Source organism: Gallinula chloropus (genome assembly GCF_964237585.1).
Source record: "Gallinula chloropus genome assembly, chromosome: 3".
Taxonomy (NCBI): Eukaryota; Metazoa; Chordata; class Aves; order Gruiformes; family Rallidae; genus Gallinula; species Gallinula chloropus.
The window spans coordinates 6,441,673-6,464,383 of record NC_140087.1 but is presented as its reverse complement, the minus strand read 5'-3'; the positions used below and the strand labels follow the sequence as shown (position 1 = coordinate 6,464,383).

The 22,711-nt window shown below is 39.1% G+C and overlaps 1 protein-coding gene across 1 annotated transcript in view; it reads right to left on the bottom strand.

Annotated features, from left to right (window-relative positions):
- Positions 1 to 1,103: 1,103 nt before the first annotated feature.
- Positions 1,104 to 22,711, bottom strand: part of MAN1A1 (mannosidase alpha class 1A member 1) — a 146,093-nt gene continuing 124,485 nt past the window's right edge. The window contains exons 9-12 of the mRNA XM_084262140.1: positions 10,986 to 11,205; positions 9,501 to 9,673; positions 2,698 to 2,813; positions 1,104 to 1,636 (exon numbers count right to left, since the gene is read on the bottom strand). Coding sequence (XP_084118266.1) covers positions 1,510 to 1,636; positions 2,698 to 2,813; positions 9,501 to 9,673; positions 10,986 to 11,205 — 636 coding nt within the window. The 3' untranslated portion in view covers positions 1,104 to 1,509. The remainder of the gene's footprint in view (positions 1,637 to 2,697; positions 2,814 to 9,500; positions 9,674 to 10,985; positions 11,206 to 22,711) is intronic.

Sequence of the window (22,711 nt, the reverse complement as noted above, 5' to 3'; positions counted from 1 at the left end):
TGAATGCCTTTGAAGAAAATGACTCTTCAGAACTGTATTTGTCTTGCTGCAGCCAACCCAGTGACTGACCTGCTTTCTCAGAACCTGGAGGCAGGTGCTACATCCTGCTCCAGTTACATGAAAACATACTGAGACTTACTAACCATGTACACCATTCCAAAATACACTCAAGTAGAAACAGAAAAGAATTGTGCCTAATATTTTTTTCCCTCCTTTGGTGATGCCACAAAGTAAACCACTGTTGGTAAAGCTGTTACTATTCTTTCTTAGCAAACCAGGCCTCCAATCTAGGGAATGATTTTAAGCACGCTGTGTTTCTGTCACTTGGAGAAAATGGACTAGGTTCTTTCACAAAGCTTTAGTTCAACACTGGATAGCTTCCTCTCTGTGTGATTATCTTCTTTTAGAGGTAAGTTTTCTTCAAGGCATCTCAACATCTAATTTTATTCATGCAGATACATTAAATTCCTTTGTGCCAATAAGTTATCAAGTCTGGTGTCAAGTCTGAACCTATCTGAATGTTTGAAGAAAAGTCCCAGAAAAACCAAACAACAAATTGTCCCTGGTCTAAATCTCAGCTTCCAGGAAAACGTCAGTGAGTATTATTTTATCTTTTTATCATCCAATCAAATGAAAGCTACTGGACTAGCTACATAAAGAAGGTGAGACTCCCTTCTTAATATGAAATGATTACCTTATTTTACTCTGTACTAGGCTGACTAAAGACATGAGAATAACACCACTTAGAAAAGGGAGGAAACAATTTATCCTATTACAATATTCTAATCAAAACCTGAAAAACGAAGGTCTGCTAAACTAATGTGCTAAAGTCTTAAAAACTAAGTTTAGACTAACTTCAAGGTCTACTGCAGTTTGAGTTGTGTCTGCATGAGATGAAAAGATTCCTATGTAGACTTCATTGACGATGAAATACATCGGATGCTTTACCAAGTAATGATAGACCCGCATAAGAAGAGGCTGTCACAGTCACAAGATTTGTCTTGGATGACGCACAAAACAAACAAACAAACATAGAACCAACAAACAAAACAAAAAGAGAAACAACAACAAAAAAAGAAAAGGAAAAAAAAGAAAAAAAAAAGCTCTTTATACTTAATTCAATATGGCTTTTTGCAACATGGCAAAATATTACAGCTTAAAGCAGACATCTCCTCACAGAGGAGAAAAGAATTTTGCAGTCAAATTAAAAGCATAACAGGAAACAATTAACCAGACAGACCCTCTGCTTTTTTTGGCCAAGGTGACACTGCAGCCTAACAAAATCTGGAGAGATGTCCTATATCTCTTCTAAGAAGTGGTTCAGCTGGATAAGAGGAATTAAGTTTTATCATCATCGGTTAGGGTCCACTCATAAATACCTACTGTTAAAGAAAACAGACTGCAAAACACTTGATTAAAAAAATTAACTCAGGAATTTAAAACCAAATCATGTGCCCAAGTCCTGGAAAGAAAAATAAGGAATGAAACAAAGTATAACTTAATCTTCATCTATTTCTGGTTTTCTTCTTTATTCCCATCGTCTTTGCGCAGAACAGGGAGAGGATGAGCCTCTGTGTTGAAGACCCAGTGTTCAAATGGAAGAAGGTCATCTTCAGAAAAAAGCAAATACAAGTACCTGGCAAGGGAAAAAAGCAGGAAATGTGACCACAGCAGGGAAATGACATCACAATAGTTTTCAGGGAAACATAATAATTGATTTCCCTAGATGAACGCATCAATGGAAACAGCTGACCAAACACAGAGCACCAGTAAGTCCCAGCATCACAATGAAAAAACAAAAATACTTCTTTAAAGAAAAAAAAACAGTACTAGAGCAGGAGCCTGGGCAGCTGTTTACTAAGACATGGTCTATTAAAACTAGCAGTAAACAATAAACATATTGTTTCTTGTCCAGATGCCGGGTAGTAGCATCTGGACAAGTCTGCTTGTAGGGAAAGTCTGCTTAAATTTTATTTTTTTCTCAATCACCACCCCTGCCTGAAGGATTTTCTGGGTCCAATTCCAGCAGGCTAATTTAAAAGGTATAGTAGAGGCAGTGCACTGTTTGGAAAAAAACCCACAACAAACCCCAAACCCCCAGCCCCCTACATAGATGTATTCATGATATTTCATTTACTTGAGTATTACACTTTCTGTTGAAACAGCACAATTGCTTCTTTCTGATCTTTGCAACTTGCTCTTGCACGGCAAAAAAAAAGGTGAAGAGACCAAGACAAAACTTCTATTTCATTAAAAACGTAGGAGATGGTGATAGATAATGATAGCTTTTAGTTTTCTTCTTTACTTGCATGGTAGGCTTGTGCAGCCTGTTGACTTCTTTTTTCTCTTTTACAATGAAAAGTATGTAACACTTGCAAGTCTTCTGTCTACTCAATTTGTTTCGTTAGTGTTGGCACGTATAATTAGATCCTATCAAAGCCAGGAGATGTAATTTCTCAACAAAGACCAAGTACCTTTATTAAAAGTAAAGATAATTTCCAGAAGTCACACAATTCAGTTTAATGATACAGAAGGGAAAAAAAAAAACCCAAAAAGGCAATTTAGCTTCCGAAGAAAAGCTCTATTTCAGCCAGATTTTGTTAAGTGAATGTCAGGGGTACTAATGATAAATGCTTACCCATAAAGATGGTACACACAACTATTTCATATTCCTGAAAGTCAACTTTTCTAACTTACTTCAGTGTCTCGGAGAGGAAGAAACTTTGCTGCACATCATCGTGGCTTTCATGATTGTTATAAACATCTCTGATGCCAGAATAGCCACCATCTACTCTGCAATGTTTTTCCAGTGCCTGAAAAGAGGGGAAAAAAGAACCCACCAGTGGGATTAACAAAATGGATAATTACTTTTTCTTTATTTGACCATAAAACTAGTTGGGAAAAAAAGTGACCTTTTTTTTCTAAACAGACAAAAACCAGATAAGGCCCTAGATATAAAACTTTTTAAAAAGATATAGGCATAAATGTCTAATTTTACGTTTAGGAAGAGAAGCAAAATGCTAACAGAAGTGAACACAAACCAGTTTTCGGAAGGGAAGACATATGAATGTACAGATATACGGATTTTCACTTAATTTACCTTTCATCTTTTTAATAGGAATAACAAGAGCCTCTTCCTCACAGGCTTGTCTATCAGCCTTCAGAGATGGTGTCACAAATGCCTTTCTTGGTCATAGTTCAGTGCTTAAGAATTATTGTGACAGGATTGAACACCGTGAAGGAGGACAGCCTTTTCCTCACCTCCTGTTAAGTCGCTTTGGAAAAAGGAAATCCAACTCTCCGCTTTCTATGCAAGTTGTTTGCTTTCTCTTTGCAATTATTTCATTTTTCAATGGGAAACCTCTGATGCTGGGCTGTGACTGAATGTCTTTTCTGTGGTAGGCACTACTTTTCTTTGATACCTTTTCTGAACCAGCTTTGTCTGTTCCACAGGAGTAGACAGAAAGGAAGGATGTAGCTGGACTTAATGCAACATATTATAGATATAAGAACATGTTTTTCTCCAACCAGTTTCCAAATGGTGTATTCAGTTAAAAGGTGCAAAATTGATTGATTCCTCTTTTACAATAGGAGCACATAGGCTGCCTAAAAATATAATTTCTCTTCTGCCCATAGGAATGTTCTGTATGATCAGCTAATTTTGACAGAGAAAAAAAAGGTCAGATAAAGGATGTATACAGAAGGGGAAATAAGGTGTACCTGGTGCTGGAAGCATAGAAGGTATATACAGTTACACTATTAAATAAACCTTGCTGCTTTTCATTATTTTGGACAAGTGCTTGCATTAGCAAAGTGGTACCTATATGCCTAGATATGAGCCATAACTTCTTTAAATAGACTGCTACCCAATACCTTATTCAAATATTAGTTCTCTTCTAGTTTAAAAATATTCATCTTTTTTTCCTTATAATTGACCTATTTAAGGAGGTTGAAAGTATTCTTAGCCTTGTAGTTTTTTCTTATTCTGTTTTATAAGTCATCTCTGGTATCATGCAGTATAATAAAGGAGTGAAGAGAAACTAAGATGATTATATTTAAAACAACTCATTATTTAAAAAAAAAAAACAAATCCAGAGGAATGTTCTTTAGCCCTAAATAACTTCTCATAATAAAAATGACAGTAAGCATGATGGATTACTGCATTTACTCAGGACCACAATACTCTGAAACACGGTGCTTGCTGGAGAAACACAACTTCCAGGCAGAACTACCCAGAGCTTTATCAAACCCTGGATGGAGAGATGGAAGACAACTAGTTCCCTCATTTCTGAAGTTATTGCAAATATCACTGACATGATTACTGGATGTATAGATTTCATTTACAGGAAGGTGACAAATTTCAAACCTCAGCAACAGAGCAATGAAAAAGCAGAAGGTGTGTCTGAAACAAGCAAACAGGCAGAATGAGCCTTTTCTGATGAGAGATGAGACTGAAAGTCACGAACAATTACTGAGGTATCCATCACCTCCACCTGCTCTAAAGGCTGTTCAAGAGCTCTGCTTTGCTGTGAGTAGATATCCTAAACGTCCTTGTTTTTGCTGGAGTCCCTGTAGCTATCTGCATATATTTAGCTTGCATGTCAGGCTCTCCAGAGTTTTCACTGGAGAGTAAGCTGCCTATTGTATATTTAAAAGGGATTTCTTCTCCAGGAGAGACCCTTTAAAATGTAACAGGCCTATTTGTCTTTTCTTATGTGTCTTTAGGTTCTTTAATTTTCCTGGACACTTTTACTAAGTGACAAATATACTTAAGTTTAAACAAGTAATTTCCCCTGGCTGGTACTCCTTCCCTCTCATCTGCTTCAACCTGCAGCGAATTCAAAATGCTGAATCTGTGCCTGGATTTTCAATGTCAAACACATGATTATGTTTTTCCAAGGCACAGCAGAAGGAGAACTTGAAGGATAAGGCTATTATTCAAGGAAACATCTGCATTCTAAACAGGGTGAGGTAAAATAAAGGCAAATTGCAGTTGGGGGTTTATGTGTTAGAGCCTTCTTTATGAGTTCATGCTATAGGGAGGTACTGTATAAGAATCATAGAATCATAGAATTGTAGGGGTTGGAAGGGACCTGCAGAGATCATTGGGTCCAACCCCCCTGCCAAAGCAGCTCCCTAGGACATATCACTCAGATAGGCGTCCAGACGGGTCTTGAATATCTCCAGAGATAGAGACTCCACCACCTCCCTGGGCAGCCTATCCCAGGGCTCCCTCACCCTCACTGGGGAAAAGTTCTTCCGCATGTTGGTGTGGAACTTCCTGTGCTCCAACTTGCAGCCATTGTCCCTTGTCCTGTCTCCACAGACCACTGAAAAGGGGCTGGCTGATTCCCCCTGCATCCCCTGCTTCAGATAATTATAAACTTTAATTAGGTCCCCCCTTAGTCTTCTCAAGGCTGAACAGTCCCAACTTACTCAGCCTTTCCTCATAGGGTAGATGCTCCAGGCCCTTAATCATCTTTGTAGCCCTTCTCTGGACTCTCTCCAGGAGATCCCTGTCCTTTTTATCCCAAGGAGCGCAGAACTGGACACAACACTCTAGGTGGGGCCTGACCAGGGCAGAGTAGAGTGGGAGGATCACCTCCTTTGACCTGCTGGCTACACTCCTCCAGATGCACCCCAGGATCCCATTGGCTCTCTTAGCCATCGAGACACACTGCTGGCTCATGGCCAACCTGAGCACACTGCTGCGGTGAAAACCAAGAGGTTAACTCCTACCAGCTCAGCCATCCGGTGGTATCTACTTGATGCAAAAGTGAAGCACCTCATCCCTGGAAGCTACTTTCCGCTTAACTAAAGGAACAGGACATTCACATGGGCTTTAGCACGATAAAAGGCCTTTCACTAAAAGGCCTTTCACTGGCAGTACAGGCCTTTTGTGCCCACACCTGCAGTTTCAGAGCACGGGGATGTTCCCCCTGACAGTGGGGCAGCAGTGGGTGGGAAGAAACAATCAAACACCTTTTAAATTAGTAGTTCTCAGAAAATGAGGGTGGCTAAGATCAGTTATGCTGGAGTAATGGAAAACATCAAGCAGAGTGAAAATTGGCTGACAGTCTCAAAGTATCATAAAGGGAAAAAAAAACAAAGGAAGTGCTGTGAATTCAAAATATGAGCCGCATTTATAATGCAAAAAGGGAGACTTTCAAGAGCTAAGCTGATAAAACCTTTCTGACTCAGTAACAGTGGATATTGCTGTTGGTCATAACTGCATTTTCTCCAGCTGCTAAAGTACACAGAGAGTGATCCTGGACTCAAATTAAAACAGCAGAGCAAGTTTCTGGAGAAAAAAAGTGGAGAGGCCAGAGCATGTTTTTAGTCTATGAAAGTTTGAGAAAGAATTAATAGACTTGTTGGAGGGTTTAGAAGTCATGACCTATAGAGCAGCCTCCTTTTCTATAACAAGGGCACTGGGAAACAAACCTAATGAGTTCTTATTGCCAATGCCATGAGTTGAAAAATGGACATGAAACACCTGAAAAAACAACTTTTTTTGGGCAACAGCTACTGGTCTGATCGTTCCCTCTTTTTTCTAGTTTCAATCTCAGCTTCCCTTTTGTGCAATAGGTTTTGTACAGTCAGTGGTCAGGGACTTCCCCAAGAACAAAAGGGTAGAGGGATGTGCTCCCTGGTGCAAGAAGGAGCAGGGCTTATGAAATAGTTGTGGTAAGCTTTTCATGACACGTGCTGGAACAAAAAAAAACATGTACAGGTGGATCTGTATGGTCTATAAATATGATGAAGCAGCGTGGGGTGGGGCGTGGGGGGAGGAGATTTGAAACCTACAATGGACTGTACAACTTCTGTGAAGCTGTAAGATTTTTCAGGACGTTGGAAAATAGGTCTGTATAGAATGGGATCAGCTGCATCTCCCACACGTGGGCTCTGATCCACTCCGTTGGAACCAGAGGAGAGTAACCAGAGGAATGTTAGACAAGGAACACATGGGGACTGCTGTGAAGGTAAATGAATGTGCAGTCTTGAAATAAACACAAACTGAACCAACAGGGTAAGAGTAATAATAAGGAAAACATTGCAATTGTTTATAACAATGTTATCAGTGTGGGCAGCAACAATGAGTCAGGGAAACCATCTCCTGGAGAAGGAATACTTGGCACTATGAAGCCTGGTGGGATGACTTCCATAAACAGCCATTGTAAATATGCCAATTATAATCTGCCTGGGAAGATTCCAGTAGTAAAATGTGTGCCTATGGGTTCTGTTAGTGGAGGAGAAAGTACGGGAACAGCACTCTAAATCAGAGGCTTTTTTTTTAAAAATAATTGCTCTGGAATCATTAACTAGGAAGCCTATTGCTTCAGGGCCAACAGAGCCAACACCTGAGGGAGGCAATAAAATCTCCTAAATAACTACAGTCTTCCTAGCTGAATGCATATATGGAATTGCAGTTAATGTCCAAACCAAGGAAGAGTTAAAGTGTAGAAGTAGAGTTACTGCTAGCAGCTATTCTTCTGTGGAAAGCAGATTTTGCCATAAATTTCATTCCTCAAGAGCATCTAATTACCAATCTCGAAAGATACTTTTTTCACAACACTCTACAACATTTGCACAACATCTGAGATACGTTCAGTATCTCACACAGTGAACACTGAATATAATTAACAGATCTTCGTTGCTGTTGAGGGAGACAGATAACTTGGTACCATGTTACAGCCAGGTATATAATATAGAGTCATAAACCAGAAACAGATCTCTAGTAGAGTCCCTCAGTAATGCCTACACGCCCTTCCTTTAGGATAGAGCAAATTTCTGCAACTAGTGGTGTAGCCCATCCAAGAAATTTATAATCATAGATTCCTAGATCAAGAGGTGTTGAACAAACTGAAAACGGGACCTTTCTGAAATCCTGGAAAGTAATAATTCTGCAAAGGAGAGGTTGCTGTGAACAAAACACTGTACAGAATTTTGTTTGGTCCTTTTTTTGTTTGTTTTGGTCAGGGTTTTGTTGGTTTTTCTCCTTCATTATTCTTAATTACACAGAGCCACAAAAATAATGTTCTTCAGCTTCCTATGTTTTCTACAAAAATCTCAATCTGCTTGGGAATTCCAAAGGAAGAGTGAAAGGCAGATAATTTAGCTAGGGCAACATCAATATAAAGAGCAAATAAGCGAACTCTAGAAGTCTAACAAGGCCAGGTACCTGGAAGATGAAACACGGTAAATCCAAAGGCCTCTAACAGTAAGAGTCATTAATCACCAAAACATGGGAAACAATGGATTTGGCAAGACAACTTTTGCAGGACAGACTAGCTGCCCTCTTGGAAGGCTTGTGCTACACAAACACAAGTAGTTAGGTTAGTGTCCTGGGTTTGGTCAGGATGGAGTTAACTTCTTTTGTAGCAGCGGATGGAATGCTGTGTTTGAGAGTTAAAATGGGAGCAGTGCTGATAACACCCTGATGGTTTTAGTTGCTGTCAGACAGTCAAGGACTTTCTCAGCTCTTCATATTTCTCTATTCATGAGAAAGGAGGGGAAAAAACCAGGACAGGTGACCCAAACTGGCCAGAGAGAGTATTCCATGCCAATTATGTCATGCTCAGTATAAAGGGGGGCTGATGGGAGGAGGAGAGGGGCGACTCCAGGACACACGGTTTTTGGGGGACGGTCGGGTTCCGGGACGGCTCTGGGTGGCACGGCCTGAGCTGTGGGTTCGGTGAGGAACTGCATTGTGTAGCAAGTTTCATGCATTTTTTTGCTCTAAAGCCCTGTCAGCATTGTTATATTTTATCTTTCTGCTATTTTAGTAAACTATCCTTATCCCAACCCACTGGCTTTTGGTTTTTCAGTTTTGGGGTTGTTATTTGCCCCTTCCCTTTCCCTTCCCTTCCCTCACCCGCCCCACACTTCTCCCTCTCCTCTTTTCCTTTAACAAGCAGGCAGCTGTGTGGATCTCAGCTCTCAGCTGGAGTAAAACCACAACAGTCACCATGACTGGTTAGAGCTCAAAGGGCAGTGGGATGCAGACATTTACATCTAGAAGAGATCACTCCCACTAACAGATCCCAGTCCAGGTGACCTATGCTTTTGAAAGTGACCCATTTTTAAAATGTTTCGGTACTATCTAGTACCTCATATTGGCCTTCACCACCTCATTAACTAAAAATCACCTTGCTACAACTACTGTTGAAAATACAGTTTTCTGTGGTCACAGCTCAAATTTGTGCACACTGGTACTTTCCATTCAAATGCAGCAATACTCAGCATTGTGAGCAGTACATCAGAATACGGCCCTGATCTGAGAAGCATTTAAGGAGGAGAAATTGTCTTTAAATGCAGCTCCAGCAGTATGTTTGGCTTTGACAAAGTAGTCTTAGTTCATACCTTTAGTAAGTGAAATCTGCGTTGATATTACTGATTCAAAATAAATATTTACAACCACCAAATGATACTCAGATATAATTCAGGAGTTTGCTTAAGATGTTAAGATTGAAAAAGAAAAAAGTCCAAGAGAACATTACCTCTACAGCTTCCCATCCCCACTGCCTGTACTTGGGGTCGTGAGTGAGTCTCCACATGTACATGTAGGTCTCTATCACTTCTGGGCGCAGGATGTAGTATTTTTCATTTTGTCTTGTAGCAATGGCCTCAACACCACCATCGAATCTGAAGGCTTCTGGTCCCAGTTTCATGCCTAGCCAACGTAAAAACCACATGCTCAAATAAAGGCATTAAAAAAAGGTTTCAAATTACAGAAACTGTCAAATCAAATGTCCTTTCACATGGCACAAAGCCAAGTTACCCAAAGGGTATATAACTTCTGAAAGATGCTGTGGTACCTCCTGCTTTTAGTATTTTGTAAATAATTGAGTGTAGGAGAGAGCTATTCTTCAGCAATACCTTAAAAAGCAGTTCCAGTTTGAACAGTGATGCTAACATTTGCATTCTGGAAGACTTCATATAACTAGCAAAATGAAATTTTGCTTAAAAGATGAGGATATTTACTTTTCTATATCAAACTGGAAAATACACTCTGGGACCAAAAATGCTGCCAGGGTGATTTTTATAAGAAGATGAAAGAATCCAAAGACATTTCCTTCACAGAAATCCACTTTCTCTGTGCAATTCTATTGTTTGCAGCATTGTACCTACAAAAAGGAGAATAAATTTTTTGTGTGCATAAAATATGATTAATAGTTACATCGATGCCTAAACGAGCAAGCTCCCTCTCCTATTTGTACTCAGCTGCATACAGAGATGGACAAAGTGAAAAAAAAAAAGCTCTCATGTTAATTACTAGAGTGAGTAGATATGCTTCAGGTGCACAGTAATTATTTATAAAACCCAGCAGCCGATCTTAAATTAATCAGTCCTGGTTTTGGCAAGGATAGAGTTAATTACTCTCATCCCGCCAGAAAGAAAATGTTGATACCACACTTATGGGTTTAGTTGTTGCCAAGTAATCAAGGACTTTTCAGCTTCTCATTAAGGCCCCCAGGAAACTGGGAGGGGACACAGCAAGGGACAGCTGATTCAAGCTGGCCAAAGGGATATTCCCTACCACGGGATGTCATGTTCTGCTTTAAACTGCAGGGTGGGCTGAGAGAGGGGGCAGCTGGGGGGCCTTGCATGGCATCAACTTCAAGTGGTGAGAAACGGTGCTGTTCATTTCTTATTTGGTATATATTAGCATTATCTTCCTGGGGTTTTTTTTGTTTGTTTCTCATATTAAACTCTTTTTATTTCAACCCACAAGTTTTCTCACTGTCACTCTCCAGATTCTCTCCCCCATCCCGCCGGGGGAAAGCGAGCGAGCGGCTGCGTGGGACTCTGCTGCTGGCTGGGGTTAAACCATGACACGCTCTTACAACAAAGCAGCCATGTGCTCAGAAAGGGCCTGAGAGTTCTCATCCTCATCCAACTTTCATTCAGCGTTGGGCAACATTACGGATGGCTGCCTTCAGGAAGTCGAAGCCTGCAAGTAAACTCTGCACCACCGTACGTACTCGTGCGGTCATAGGATTCGTGGCAAGTCCTGGCAATTTCAGCACCGAGCTCGATGTGATGGCCCGTCTTGTCATCAGGTGCTCCATCTGCTCCCAGAGCAAACATGCCTCCAGCAAAACAAGTCAGATGGCCCATCTTGTGTTCAAGCAGTCCACCTTTCCACTCAGCAATGTACATCAGACCCCCGCTTGATTTGCGAATGAGGTGGGTCTCTATGGCCTGCAAAAGTACATCATTTCAAACCTTTGGTACAGTTTGGTAAAGGATGAAGGACAAAGTTATCAGGTGCATTGGTGTTTTTTTCTCCATGTCATCTTTGCTTATAAAGTGAAATGGATAATATAAACTGGCATAACCTCAAACGTCAGCCCAACCAGCACAGATTAGCACCCATCAGTAATGAAGATTAGTTTTGCTACAACTTTGAGCAATTTACACAGTATATTTTATAAAAAAAATACTACAAAGACATTAAAAAAATACAACTCCATTTCAAAATTCTTTCTTTCTTTCCCTTTCTACTTTGAGAAATTTAAAGTAATTCACTTTTAATGGTGACTAGCCACCACTTCAGCTTCCACACGTCCCACTGTAATTGTGACTCAAAGGATGTGGTTATCGATATCATTTCATGTGAATTATATGCAGAAATAACTCATTCAAAATGCCTGACTTGGTGAGTGCACTGTATAGTGTTAGGCATCTGAATCTATATGACATTCCCAAAGTCCAACGAGCTTCCCCTCCTCTGTCGTTACAATCCAGAGTAGGGGCTGGGAAAACACCTAAGCAGAAAAACCCCACAGAAATGTTCTAGGGTTCGAAATTGGTGCCATTAGCGGTGTACAGGCACTGATGGCAAAATGCAGGAAAACAGACTTCCTGTCTGAGAGGAACAGAATGAAAACAATAGAGGAGATACCAAAGAGCACATTAATTAGAAGCCCACATAGAAAACAAGCTATTACTCTTTAAAGGGTAATGGAGAAGAGACGAACTACACTACCATACATTCAGTCATCCAGCAGTACTCTGGTTTATTCTACTGAAATCATAAGTTCCAGAAAGAGTATTCAACATGCATTATACAAGAGAAAACCATGAATAAAATATCAGTACAAAGAACTATTTAAAAAAGCAACAGGATTAAAAAAAGAAAAAAAGAAAAAAAGTGTTATAAAGAGAAGGTATTGTAGTTCTTTCTTCCCATTTAAACATCTGAAAAGTTTTTTATAAGCATGAAAACTCTTTTCTATACTGGAAGCATCAGCAGAATGATTGCACAAGTTTTACTTACCAAGTAGGTTTTTTTGTGCTGAGAATGTCACATTGAAAACTACACTTTGTTTTCCACTAATATTAGTGCACAGCACTTATTAAGGATGTTTTCTGCCTGCCTCCAGACCCATTATTGGCTCAGAAAACTCTTTAATATCTTTCTTTCCTCCTTGATTGTATGTTTTTACCACTAGGTACCAACTGAAAAGCATACTTAAATTTTAAAGCTGCAGTAAATAATGAAGATTCCTTACTTTAAACAAATCCTGCATAATTTAAGCTATAGAAAGAGGAATTAAATACAAAAGGGGAAAGGTGGGAGAACAGTTTCCCTAAGCATGCAAACCATAGACCCCACTGTGAAAGATAAAAGAATTATGGAGGCTGAGTTGGTGTTAAGCCAACTGGTGATCGTGTAGTCCCAAGTGCATACAGAAAGGCTTTTCTCTCAGGTGGGGGAAACTTGTAGTGGAATATTTATGTACTTAAAAAAAAAATACTGTTCTTTAAAACATGTCTTTTGTAATCATTTAGCTAGAAAGTATTTGAAATTATAATTGAAGAACTGAGAGAATAGCGTTCAAAGAACCTGCTACAAACTGCATTAATGCATAAACAGGCAACATTTTTTGAGAAGATAGAAATAATTGGAAAACTTCCAGAATCTTTCAGAGTTCACATTTTTATTAAATGGTTTATATATTGTAATAGGAGGCCTTACTGTTAAAAAAACACAAAACAATTTTTGAGGAAACAACTTTCAGACTACTTAGGCATTCTAAAAAATAAGCTACCTAAAACCCAGATCAGAAATGAAAAACCTTTAATTACATTTCGTTAAATCTTTCAGCATGGCATCCCCATGTGACCAAATCAAACATTCTGGCAGCAGTTGAAAACTCTATTGGTCACTTAGCTGTTGAGTCAGAATTTATTTTAAAAATGAACAAATTTTGAAACAGATTGATGACTGAATTTTCCTATATTGCCAATTTTTTCCAGTGAAGGATTAATGAGAGACAGAACAAACTGTTATTGCACCTGGCAGAAATAACTGTGATCAAGCACCTTCAGCTCTATAGTAACCAGACCAGAGATGATTCTGGTAGCATGAAAACAGATCGTGTGACGTCAATTAGTCTTCCAGAGGTTTTTCCCTCTCTTTTGGATCAAGATTAAGGTTCAGGCTGAAAAAAGGTAACTTCCACTTTGGAAATTTAAAAATTATTCTAACAACTGTTGTTAAAAGAACCTAACAAACTGATGCTAATTGATGCTAAGGATGTCACAAAATAAAAAATATATTTCCAAATTAATTACTCATGTTCAGAAAAGCAAATCATCTAATTTTTATAAATGGGTCCTATTAAGAACCAGTACATATGCCTATTAAAAGTTATTATGTGTCTTATTTAAAGCTGTTTTTATTAGGTAATTATTTGATATATTACAGACTCTCAAATTGCCTTGTCATACTTTGTACAATCATGGGTCCCTGAGTGCTAGATGATTCCTATTCTGATGTATATACCTTCATTAATGGCTTGCTAGGTAAGTAATCATTTCTACATAGACATCAAGTCCAAATAACCTTCAATACCTAGAGATACCCTTCAGAAGCCACTAGCCCAAGCGTGGCAACTTGCAAGCCCATCAGCACTTACAAACTCATATTCTGGAAGACAGGAAAACAAATATTATAACTTGGTGATGCCTGAACTTCCTTTGAAGTTACCTGCTTATGAAGTAACTATTTGGAGAAATTACATGACATAAACTGGCCTCAACAAAACAGCTTTGGTAAAAAGCATGTAAAGGCAGAGTAGTGCATCTTCCCAGTGGGCTGGTAGCTCTTTTTGTGCTAACAACACTACCAGGAGCTTAAGGTGCGACTGTTAAAAGCTTCATCTAAATCTGTGAAGTTTCTTGATGGGCCTTTTTTGGTCTGAGCTAGATAAACTGCTTTGGTCAGAAATAAGTGTCCCTTCCCTCATCACTATTCATCTACTCTCCAACTGAGACTAGACTCGTGCTTGCCCTGAAACAACACTCTCCAAAGGCTTGCTAACAAATCTGCTGTGTCAAAGTTGCATGGAGTTTGGAATAATTCCAGCATGGCATCAAAGTGTCAGATTATAATGAGTTTGTTAGGTGTGTTCTAGTTGTTTCAGAAACTCAAAAAAAAGCTATTGTAAAAAATGAGCATATTTAGAAAGCCCCAAAAGTGTAAATGCATTTGATCTTAGAAAATTATAACCAGTATGCATAGAACATAGAGAAGAAACATCTCAACATTAAATGTTGATGAATTTATTCACTGAAATTGTGAATTCCTATAAATCATGGCAGCATTCACAAATTAAGACATGGCAAACCCTTACCTCTCTCCATAAAGTCCAACCTAACTATAGTTTAAATTTGGAATTTACTCCAAATATTGTTAGAGCACTAATTCTGGACTCTATAACGTTTGTATAATGCATTAATACAATAAAATTAGTGCTCTTTCTATTATCAATTCTGAATCTATACCCAAACTGCAGAAGTGCCACCCATCATCCCCCTGTTAGAAATTCACAAAACTGTTATTCACATTTTTAACTTGTTGGTTTGGTTTGTTGTTGTGTGTGTGTGTGTGTGTGGGGGGGGGTTGTTATGCTGTAATAGTGTGTACTTCTGTAAGCAGCATGCTGTTTTGGTGAGTTACACAAAGGTTCTAAGTGCTGTCAGGCAGGACAGAACTTTCTGAGAAAGACACTCATTTTTAAACTAAGCTTGAGTTCCAGAGCAGAACTAAATCACTAGCTGGAATACACAGGCAATTGCTCCAAGTATAAAAAGATTTGAACACGAACTTGAGAAAGTACCAGGATGAGGAAGAAATACTTTCAGATTCAATGAAGATATAATAATAAGTCTCTCTGAACTTGAGGAGTAGGATGGAAAGGTAGGGTTACGATCCCAGAGGGAACTGCTAATTGCTATCTGCAGTGCTGTGGGCCTGGCTCTGGCAGGGAAATCAAGTTACAAAGACAAGTTATTATGAAAGGGGAATAGTACTATAATTTCATTTGACTGTAATGAATATTTGCAGTACAAACCAATATGCTGGATCTGCAAATAATACTAAAAAAAAAAAGAGAGAAGGATGTGGTCTTGGACTAGCTGAAAATAAATTATTGATGGATAATTGTTTGGATTTAGTACAGTTTTTCTTTTAACTAAATGGAAATTTCATGTTTCTGTTTTCCAGGCTGTATTTCTGCAATTTAAATTGTAATTTCTTTCTTTCCATGAAGGTAAAGCAGAGAGACTGTGTGAGAGAAAAGGCTGCAAATGCACATTCCCAAAGGGAACAATAGCAGATCCTACCTGGGGGCAGGGAAAAAAATATATAAATAAATAATAATAATAATAATAAAAAAGAAGTGACACTAAATGAAAATAAACACCATTTGTCAGATACTTTAATAAATTTACTACATGTAAAGCTGATAGGTACTGTTTGTAGCACACCTGCACGCTCTTCCAGGCAGACTAAGTTTTAAGGCTGATGGCAAAATTTTTGTGTGTGTGCATTTATGTAAGGCTCTCCTTCCAACCCTCGCTGCAATAAAGCCTTTAGCTAAATTACTTCTTTTTCCATCTTGTGGGAAATTATCCTTCTATAGAGCAACTGTAGAAATGCTTGAGCACTCAATTAGAAACACTAACAGTCTCCTTTAGGGTTTGAATTGTGACTCCAGTGCACCTCCTGTTACTCCTGACATCCTCCTCAGGAGTTCGCCTGTTAAAATTATGCCCTTGCCCACCTGTCACACTGAACGAGACAGTTGTTGTTTAGGCTGCACAGTGCATGTGTGTGTAACCTCTGTGACTGACAGCACGAAAGAGAAACTCTTCAGTTTCTCCCAACCTGACTTCCTCCCCCTGTTTCGTAAGGCGCTCTGCAGTCTCGGCTTATCAGCCCATTCCTTACGTGATACCAGCAGCCCTTACACTTGCAAAACTAAGCAGAACTGGTTCCTCCTAATAAGCACACCTTTTCCTTCAGTTCTTCACTCCTATAAGACTTCCACACTACTTCAACATCGTCTTCACCACCACCCCTTCCTCGATCCCCAACTTTCACATTGAATTGGATTGCTTGAGAAACACAGCAGATACAGAACTGAAGTCATCTTTCTGTTCAAATGAGTAAAAATAACCCCCATCAACAAGCTTGTTTATAACAGAGGGTATTCTCATGGTGTGTTACGCTGATGGGTAATAAAAATATTAACAGAGATGCCAGTAGTGCACAGATGGAGGCTGCTCAGGAAACACGTTCTGCACCTCAAAGTCGCTCAATTCAAAACAAACACGTGCCAGCAAAAACATTTTAATTCTGCTAAAGGAGCAGTTATGACAAATCACAAACCTAAAAGTGTGATGTAAAACTGCAGTTCCACTTCCTCAATCACTTAGGAATTTTACTCCTCCTTTTACAATAACTCTAATTATGATTAATGAATTTCAATGACTTGCTTCTGTTTTAACAACAAAACCCAAGCGTTTCATTTCCCACCTCAAGATGTCACTGTAGCTGGAGATAAAACTGTCTTTCACATCAGAGTTACAAGTTTCTATGCCTTAATAAATTTGGAACTTCAGAAACATGATCCTAGTTCTAAATTTCCAATGTTTATAATGTTTGTTTTGGGGATAATCAGAACTCTGCAGGCTTCTTTATGACAAAGCGCTACAAATTATCTTAAACTTTTAATATATTTTTCTTCCCCATGGATTCTTCTGCACAAGCAGTTATTTTGACAATTTGAAACAACAGTGAGTAGGAAAGAGAATTCTACCATGCAATGTTTCCAATAATTCAGAGATGTGCAATGTCAATGGCTTGCTTACTTATTTTTATATTTACAGCTTGAAACAGCACACATCAGGCAGGTCAGGGGTACTGTGGTTTTGCACACTGCTTGACTTTGAGTTTCCCTTGCGTTTCCTCTGTTCAGTTGTCTAATGCAGTAAATAGTTTTCTTCAGCAATATTCACAATTCATCATATGTATTCTTTATCCAAAATTTCACTGAGTTTATCATGAGAACTTCAGGATTTGAGTTTTTCCATTACTACAGCCATTTTTGAGATGGCAGGAAAAGCACTGCACAATTTTTTTAAGGTTTATATTTACTAGTTGAGTTTGTTTTCTTAAATGTCCATCATGCAGTTTTTAAATATGTAGTACAAGATGCACGAATCACGTGGAATCACACTACCAGAAAAACTAGGGTGGAATAGGAAGTTGAAACCCTTGTTACAACTTGTTTAAAAACTTCTGCTAAAGAAAAGTGCCATCTCCTTATTCTGAGGTCCTCACTGCTTATGAAACTGCACTTCGAAACTGAAAGCTGAACACAAAGGAACTTTCATTTGTTTAAACATGATATATAAGAAACATTCTGAAAGTAGTAAGTCCCTCACTGCTTTTGGATGAGCTTCGTTGTGAAATGAAAGGGGAGAATGCTTATAATGGAGATGCACAAGTTTTTAAAATGGAAATGCTGGCAAGCATTTATGGTGCCTACCCACCTGATCACTAAAAAGATGACTAAGTTCTAGAGGAAAGCTTATAATTTTGTTTTGTCTGAAAATCTACTTATGCTCCCCCCCCTTATAGATCTATTAGCGTCTCTAAGGGTACCAATGCTTTTGCACTAAATGTACTCAGTGCTGTCTGCTACCAGAAGGCTAGATTTATTCATATTCTAAACACAGTATTAAGGGAATGGCATGAATCAAAGCAAGTCACTCTCAAAATCTTACATTATGTTTTTCCTGAATATTCGGGAATATTTATTGCTACTGACAAGCTTCCTTGCTGTCAAAATAAGCACAAGTAGAACGGACGCGGCTGCTCTGACAACAAGAGCAACGCCGTGAGCAAAAAAGGGGACAATTCCTCCCACAGCACTTTTCTAGTTAAAATCCTCCTTCAAGAGTTCTAACAACATTACAGCTCGCTGTTTCTCTTGACAGTCCCTAAGCAAGCAAGCGTTTAACAAATACTTAGTTCAAAATATAGACATTGTGCAGTTACAAGTAAATCATTAACGATGTAAAAATCTACAGAAGCCCATCTTCAGACTTGATGCTGTCTGGAAGCAGCTGTAGAGAGACTCAAAACTTCTGTCAAGAGGGGAAATAAAAGGAGCAGCGAGTCCTCCGGTCGTTCTCGTCTGTTAAGTGTAATAAATCTTGTGTTCCTATGTAGCATAACTGTGCTATTGCTACGTGCAGCACACCAGTGAGGCTGGGTGATAAATATTTTAAACATCACAGATGACAAAATATGTAAATAAACAGCCTGTTTCTTCATTTTTATGCATTTTAAGTGATAGATCATACCTCTTCTTCCCCCCCCAAAACGTATGCAATGGGAATGCTGGGTCCCCTGCACCAACTGTTTCATTCTGGAGTTGGGCTGCTCCTGCAGCACCCTGCCTGCCCTTATTTACCTATTTCCTTCAATGCCAGGAGATGCTCAGGTACTGAATATTCAATTCATTAATCTACTTTTGGCTTTACTCTGTATGACAAACTATTTTAATTAAGTTGTTCAGTTCTGTCACTGCCCACATCAGTTATGTAGTTTTTTGAGATCGCTACCACTGCAAAGCAAAACACTTCCAACGACTTAATGGCAACTGTAATCAGTGCAGACCAGCCACCAGACTGTCACCACAATTAAACAGAGCCTCATGAAACTCTGGAGATGAAAAGAACCCATCTGCCAATATCACGTTTCCATTTTGCTAACACCACTTTGTTCTCTCCCTCGTTTCAATGGGAAAGGAGTTCACATGGATTTCTTCTTTTTATCTGAAAGGCTGAAATCTCAACAGCTCTGAAGACTGTTCACTATTTAATGCTGACAATTAAAATTTTTTAAAATAAACAGTCCCTGCAGACCATGGTGGCTTTACCTCTGATACCATGGGCCACTGTGGGCTGCACTGAGCCTAGCTGCTAGGGAAGTGCTGGTGAGGGACAGGCCCTCTTGCTGTAAAGCTCTTTTGGACTGAGCTGTTCCTCTCTTTACAGCTTTTAGATATATGCCACTTCCCTAGAAATACACTGAGGAGGGGGAAGGGGATGATGGCAGTGTCAGAGAGAGAGAAGGAATGTTTAAAATGTGGAAAGTTTGCATGAATGTCGACGAATAAAGGTAATGGGAAAATCTGGAAATAAACCCCAGCCATTGGACATCAAGCATGAGACAAGCTATTCACAGAAGTCGTAGAAAAAGTGCCCTTCAACTTAGAAAATGAGGGCTGGAACATAGGAGAGGGGAGGATTTGATGCAGTTACTAGACTAGATGTAAGTGAACCTACAAGGTCCATTTTTATTCTAAATTATGTTCTCTTATTAAACTAATCAATTGTGTCTCAGAGATCAACCGTGTTAACTGGAAAGAGTGGGAGGGTTCCTGTCTCGGATACTCGTAAAGACTAATAGAATATTCTATGGGCAGTTACGTCCTCAAAATATGACTAAACACTGAATACATGTTTGTTCTGTAACTAAATGCTGTATGCTATCCATTGAAACCACTTTAATATGATCTCTTAATTCCTGTATTATGTGAAACAGGAAAATAAATCACATTAAAAATGCATCCAGTTGTCTTTTTGCACAAACTCTAAAGTTTATGAATCCCTCTGATGGCCTTATAAATACATTCATATTATGATCTGGTATTCAAAACAAGACTATCTCTGTCCCTTTTCCCATTAGAAATAAACTGTTCTTTAAACGGCACCAGCCAAACTTGCAAGCAGAAAAAGTTTTAAAATCTATTTTGACATCTTAGTTATTGCTTTTAAGTTAAGCCATAAAACAATCTATAGGTGCTACAAAAATTCTAATAGAAAGTACTCTTAGTTTCTAATACAAGCTATGGAACAATGTAAGAAACAACCCCACGGCTTCATCTAAATAAATTTCAGCTTTTCACAGTGAACTACAGCTCATGATATATTTTCATTTGTGGTTTCTGGATAGTGGAAGATATTGAATTAGGCATCAAACCTTCACATTGTGCACTCAGAATCTGATGGGTATGTGCTGGACGGAATGGCTGGGAATAATCACGCCGTTCCCTTTGGCGCAGTCTTAAAAAGATTCAGAAAGTGTCAGGGGAAATTTATCTAAGAAAATATGAAGCAGGCTCAGAATGCCCAAACTGTGTAGGCTTAGTCATAAAAAAGACTACAGCTTGTGCAGACACTTAAATTAGCTTTAATTTAGATAAGTAAGGGATCAATAGCAATAAAGCCAATATCAGCAGGGATTTCAAAGCAGGCTAGTAACGGCAGTGAAGAACCTGGCATCTCAATGGGGCCTCAACAGTCTGCAGTTCTGTGCTACTGCAATTTCACCACTGTTTTTCTGAACAAGCTACATTATAACATCAAGCTGTACCTCCACACGCTGCATGTATACTTGCAGCTTTGGTACAGATGTACCTTGGTACAGAAAACAAAGAACATGAAGACCATTGCTCAGAAAATACTGGAAACAGCATTCAACCAGCAGCATGGCAAAATCCAGCATGAGTTTAGTGCTCACTTGGCCCCCCATTGATATTCTGGACAGGCACTATGCTTGGGCTGCTCGAGAGCTATTATTACTATAAGATATTAAGATAATAGGTCCTTTAAATCTAGTTACATATAGCAGAGCTCAGACCCTGTCATCAACATTGCTGCACTCAGCAGTGCTGCTGACCAGACAACTCTGCTCCCCCAGCTCGATGTCGAGCATGGATAACTGGATGCGTAGGGTGACCATCACCACGTCTGCTCCCCAACATCACCTCGGCATGCCTGCGGTAACTTTCCTACCTGAGGAGGTTGTTATCCTGGTCCAGCTAAGGTGTGAGTTTAAACTGGGATCAACACATCCCTGGGCAGGATGGGAGTCAACCTGCTCATGGTCCCACGGACAAGGCTGACTGTCACACCACATTTGGGATACTCTACCTGCAGTGGTTTCCAGAACAGCTGTACTAGCAAAAGCACATTTTTTACCACACCTGTCTATGCACTAACACTTACCCTGTGTAAGAATGCATTTAAAAGAAAAACCTGATGTTATTAAAACAGCAGAAGTGGAAGACCGAAGGAGCTTCGAGGTCCTTCAAAATGCCTTCCATGGTGGTAAGATGAACTGATACTGTATTATCAGACACTTCGTGCTCTCTTTTTGGCTGCCAACCTAATGACTGAGCTATTACAGTACCACTGTTCTTATGTTATAGCCTCAAATGCACTTAAACCTGATTCAAAATCCACCTCTTGCTCTGAAGCCGAAACCGTGTTAGCAGTGAAAATGAGGCTGACTGCATCCAAATCTGCACTTACAAAATTAAAGGCAGGATTTTCTTAGGAGAAGATACTTGGTCGTCAAATTTACTACCAACCAGAGATCATGCTCTCCCTCCAATCACCATGTAGGACATTTCTCTCTCTCAGAAAAAAAAAAACCTCAACCCAACAAAACCCCCCAGAACCCCTGTGATGAGCCATTCAGGGCTCAGTGATTTTTTTTAATGCTACCACAAATTTTTTATTCTGATGTGGCAAGTAAAAGGAGACTTACGCTCTTCCCTAGGGACAGCGCATTTCCAGACGTATGAAAGAATAAGCAGATATTGCTTAGCACATCTTGAAGCCTTGTCTACAGAGGCACTGTACATACATACGGTTAATAAGAGATAAAAGTCCCAGCCCTAGAGAGCTTCCAGTCAAAACAGATGAAAGGACAGGGAAAAAAGAAGTAGTATTATCCCCTTTTTTATATATGTTTGAAAGCAAAGAACCGAGAAAATAGGTCATTCACCCAAGACTGCGAGGAAAGCCTGTAAATATGGATTTAAACTTAATACTTCCCTAGTCTCAGTCTGGTGTCACAAACCCATTATTTCTCCCAAAACAGTCTATTAAGGAAATACCATCAATAACAAAGCATATTGCAGACTAGAAGAATCATAAATAAAATGCCACAGAGAAATAGAGGTATGAATGAATAAGTCTGATTTTTGAAAACTTTCTCTTGTGTCCAATTTGAGTAATTGGCTGTTTTACAGAAGCTGGCAAAATATATGTGTCTTGTAACAAAAAGTCATCTGTGCAACAAAACCTTCTATTTTCATTTATAATTATCTACCATAATATACTGATCCCTGTGTTGACCACAATCAAAATATTCTAATGGTTGAAATATTAGGTCGAACCACAAGAGAGGAACTCCCTCCTGGATATAAGGAAGAAGAAATGTATTTATGGAAAAGTGAGGGGAAAAAAAGTGAACTTCTATCTGAGAGCTACCTGTAGATGAAATTTTGTTGCATATTTCATATTTTTCTCCTCTAGTGTTAAAGAGAACTGA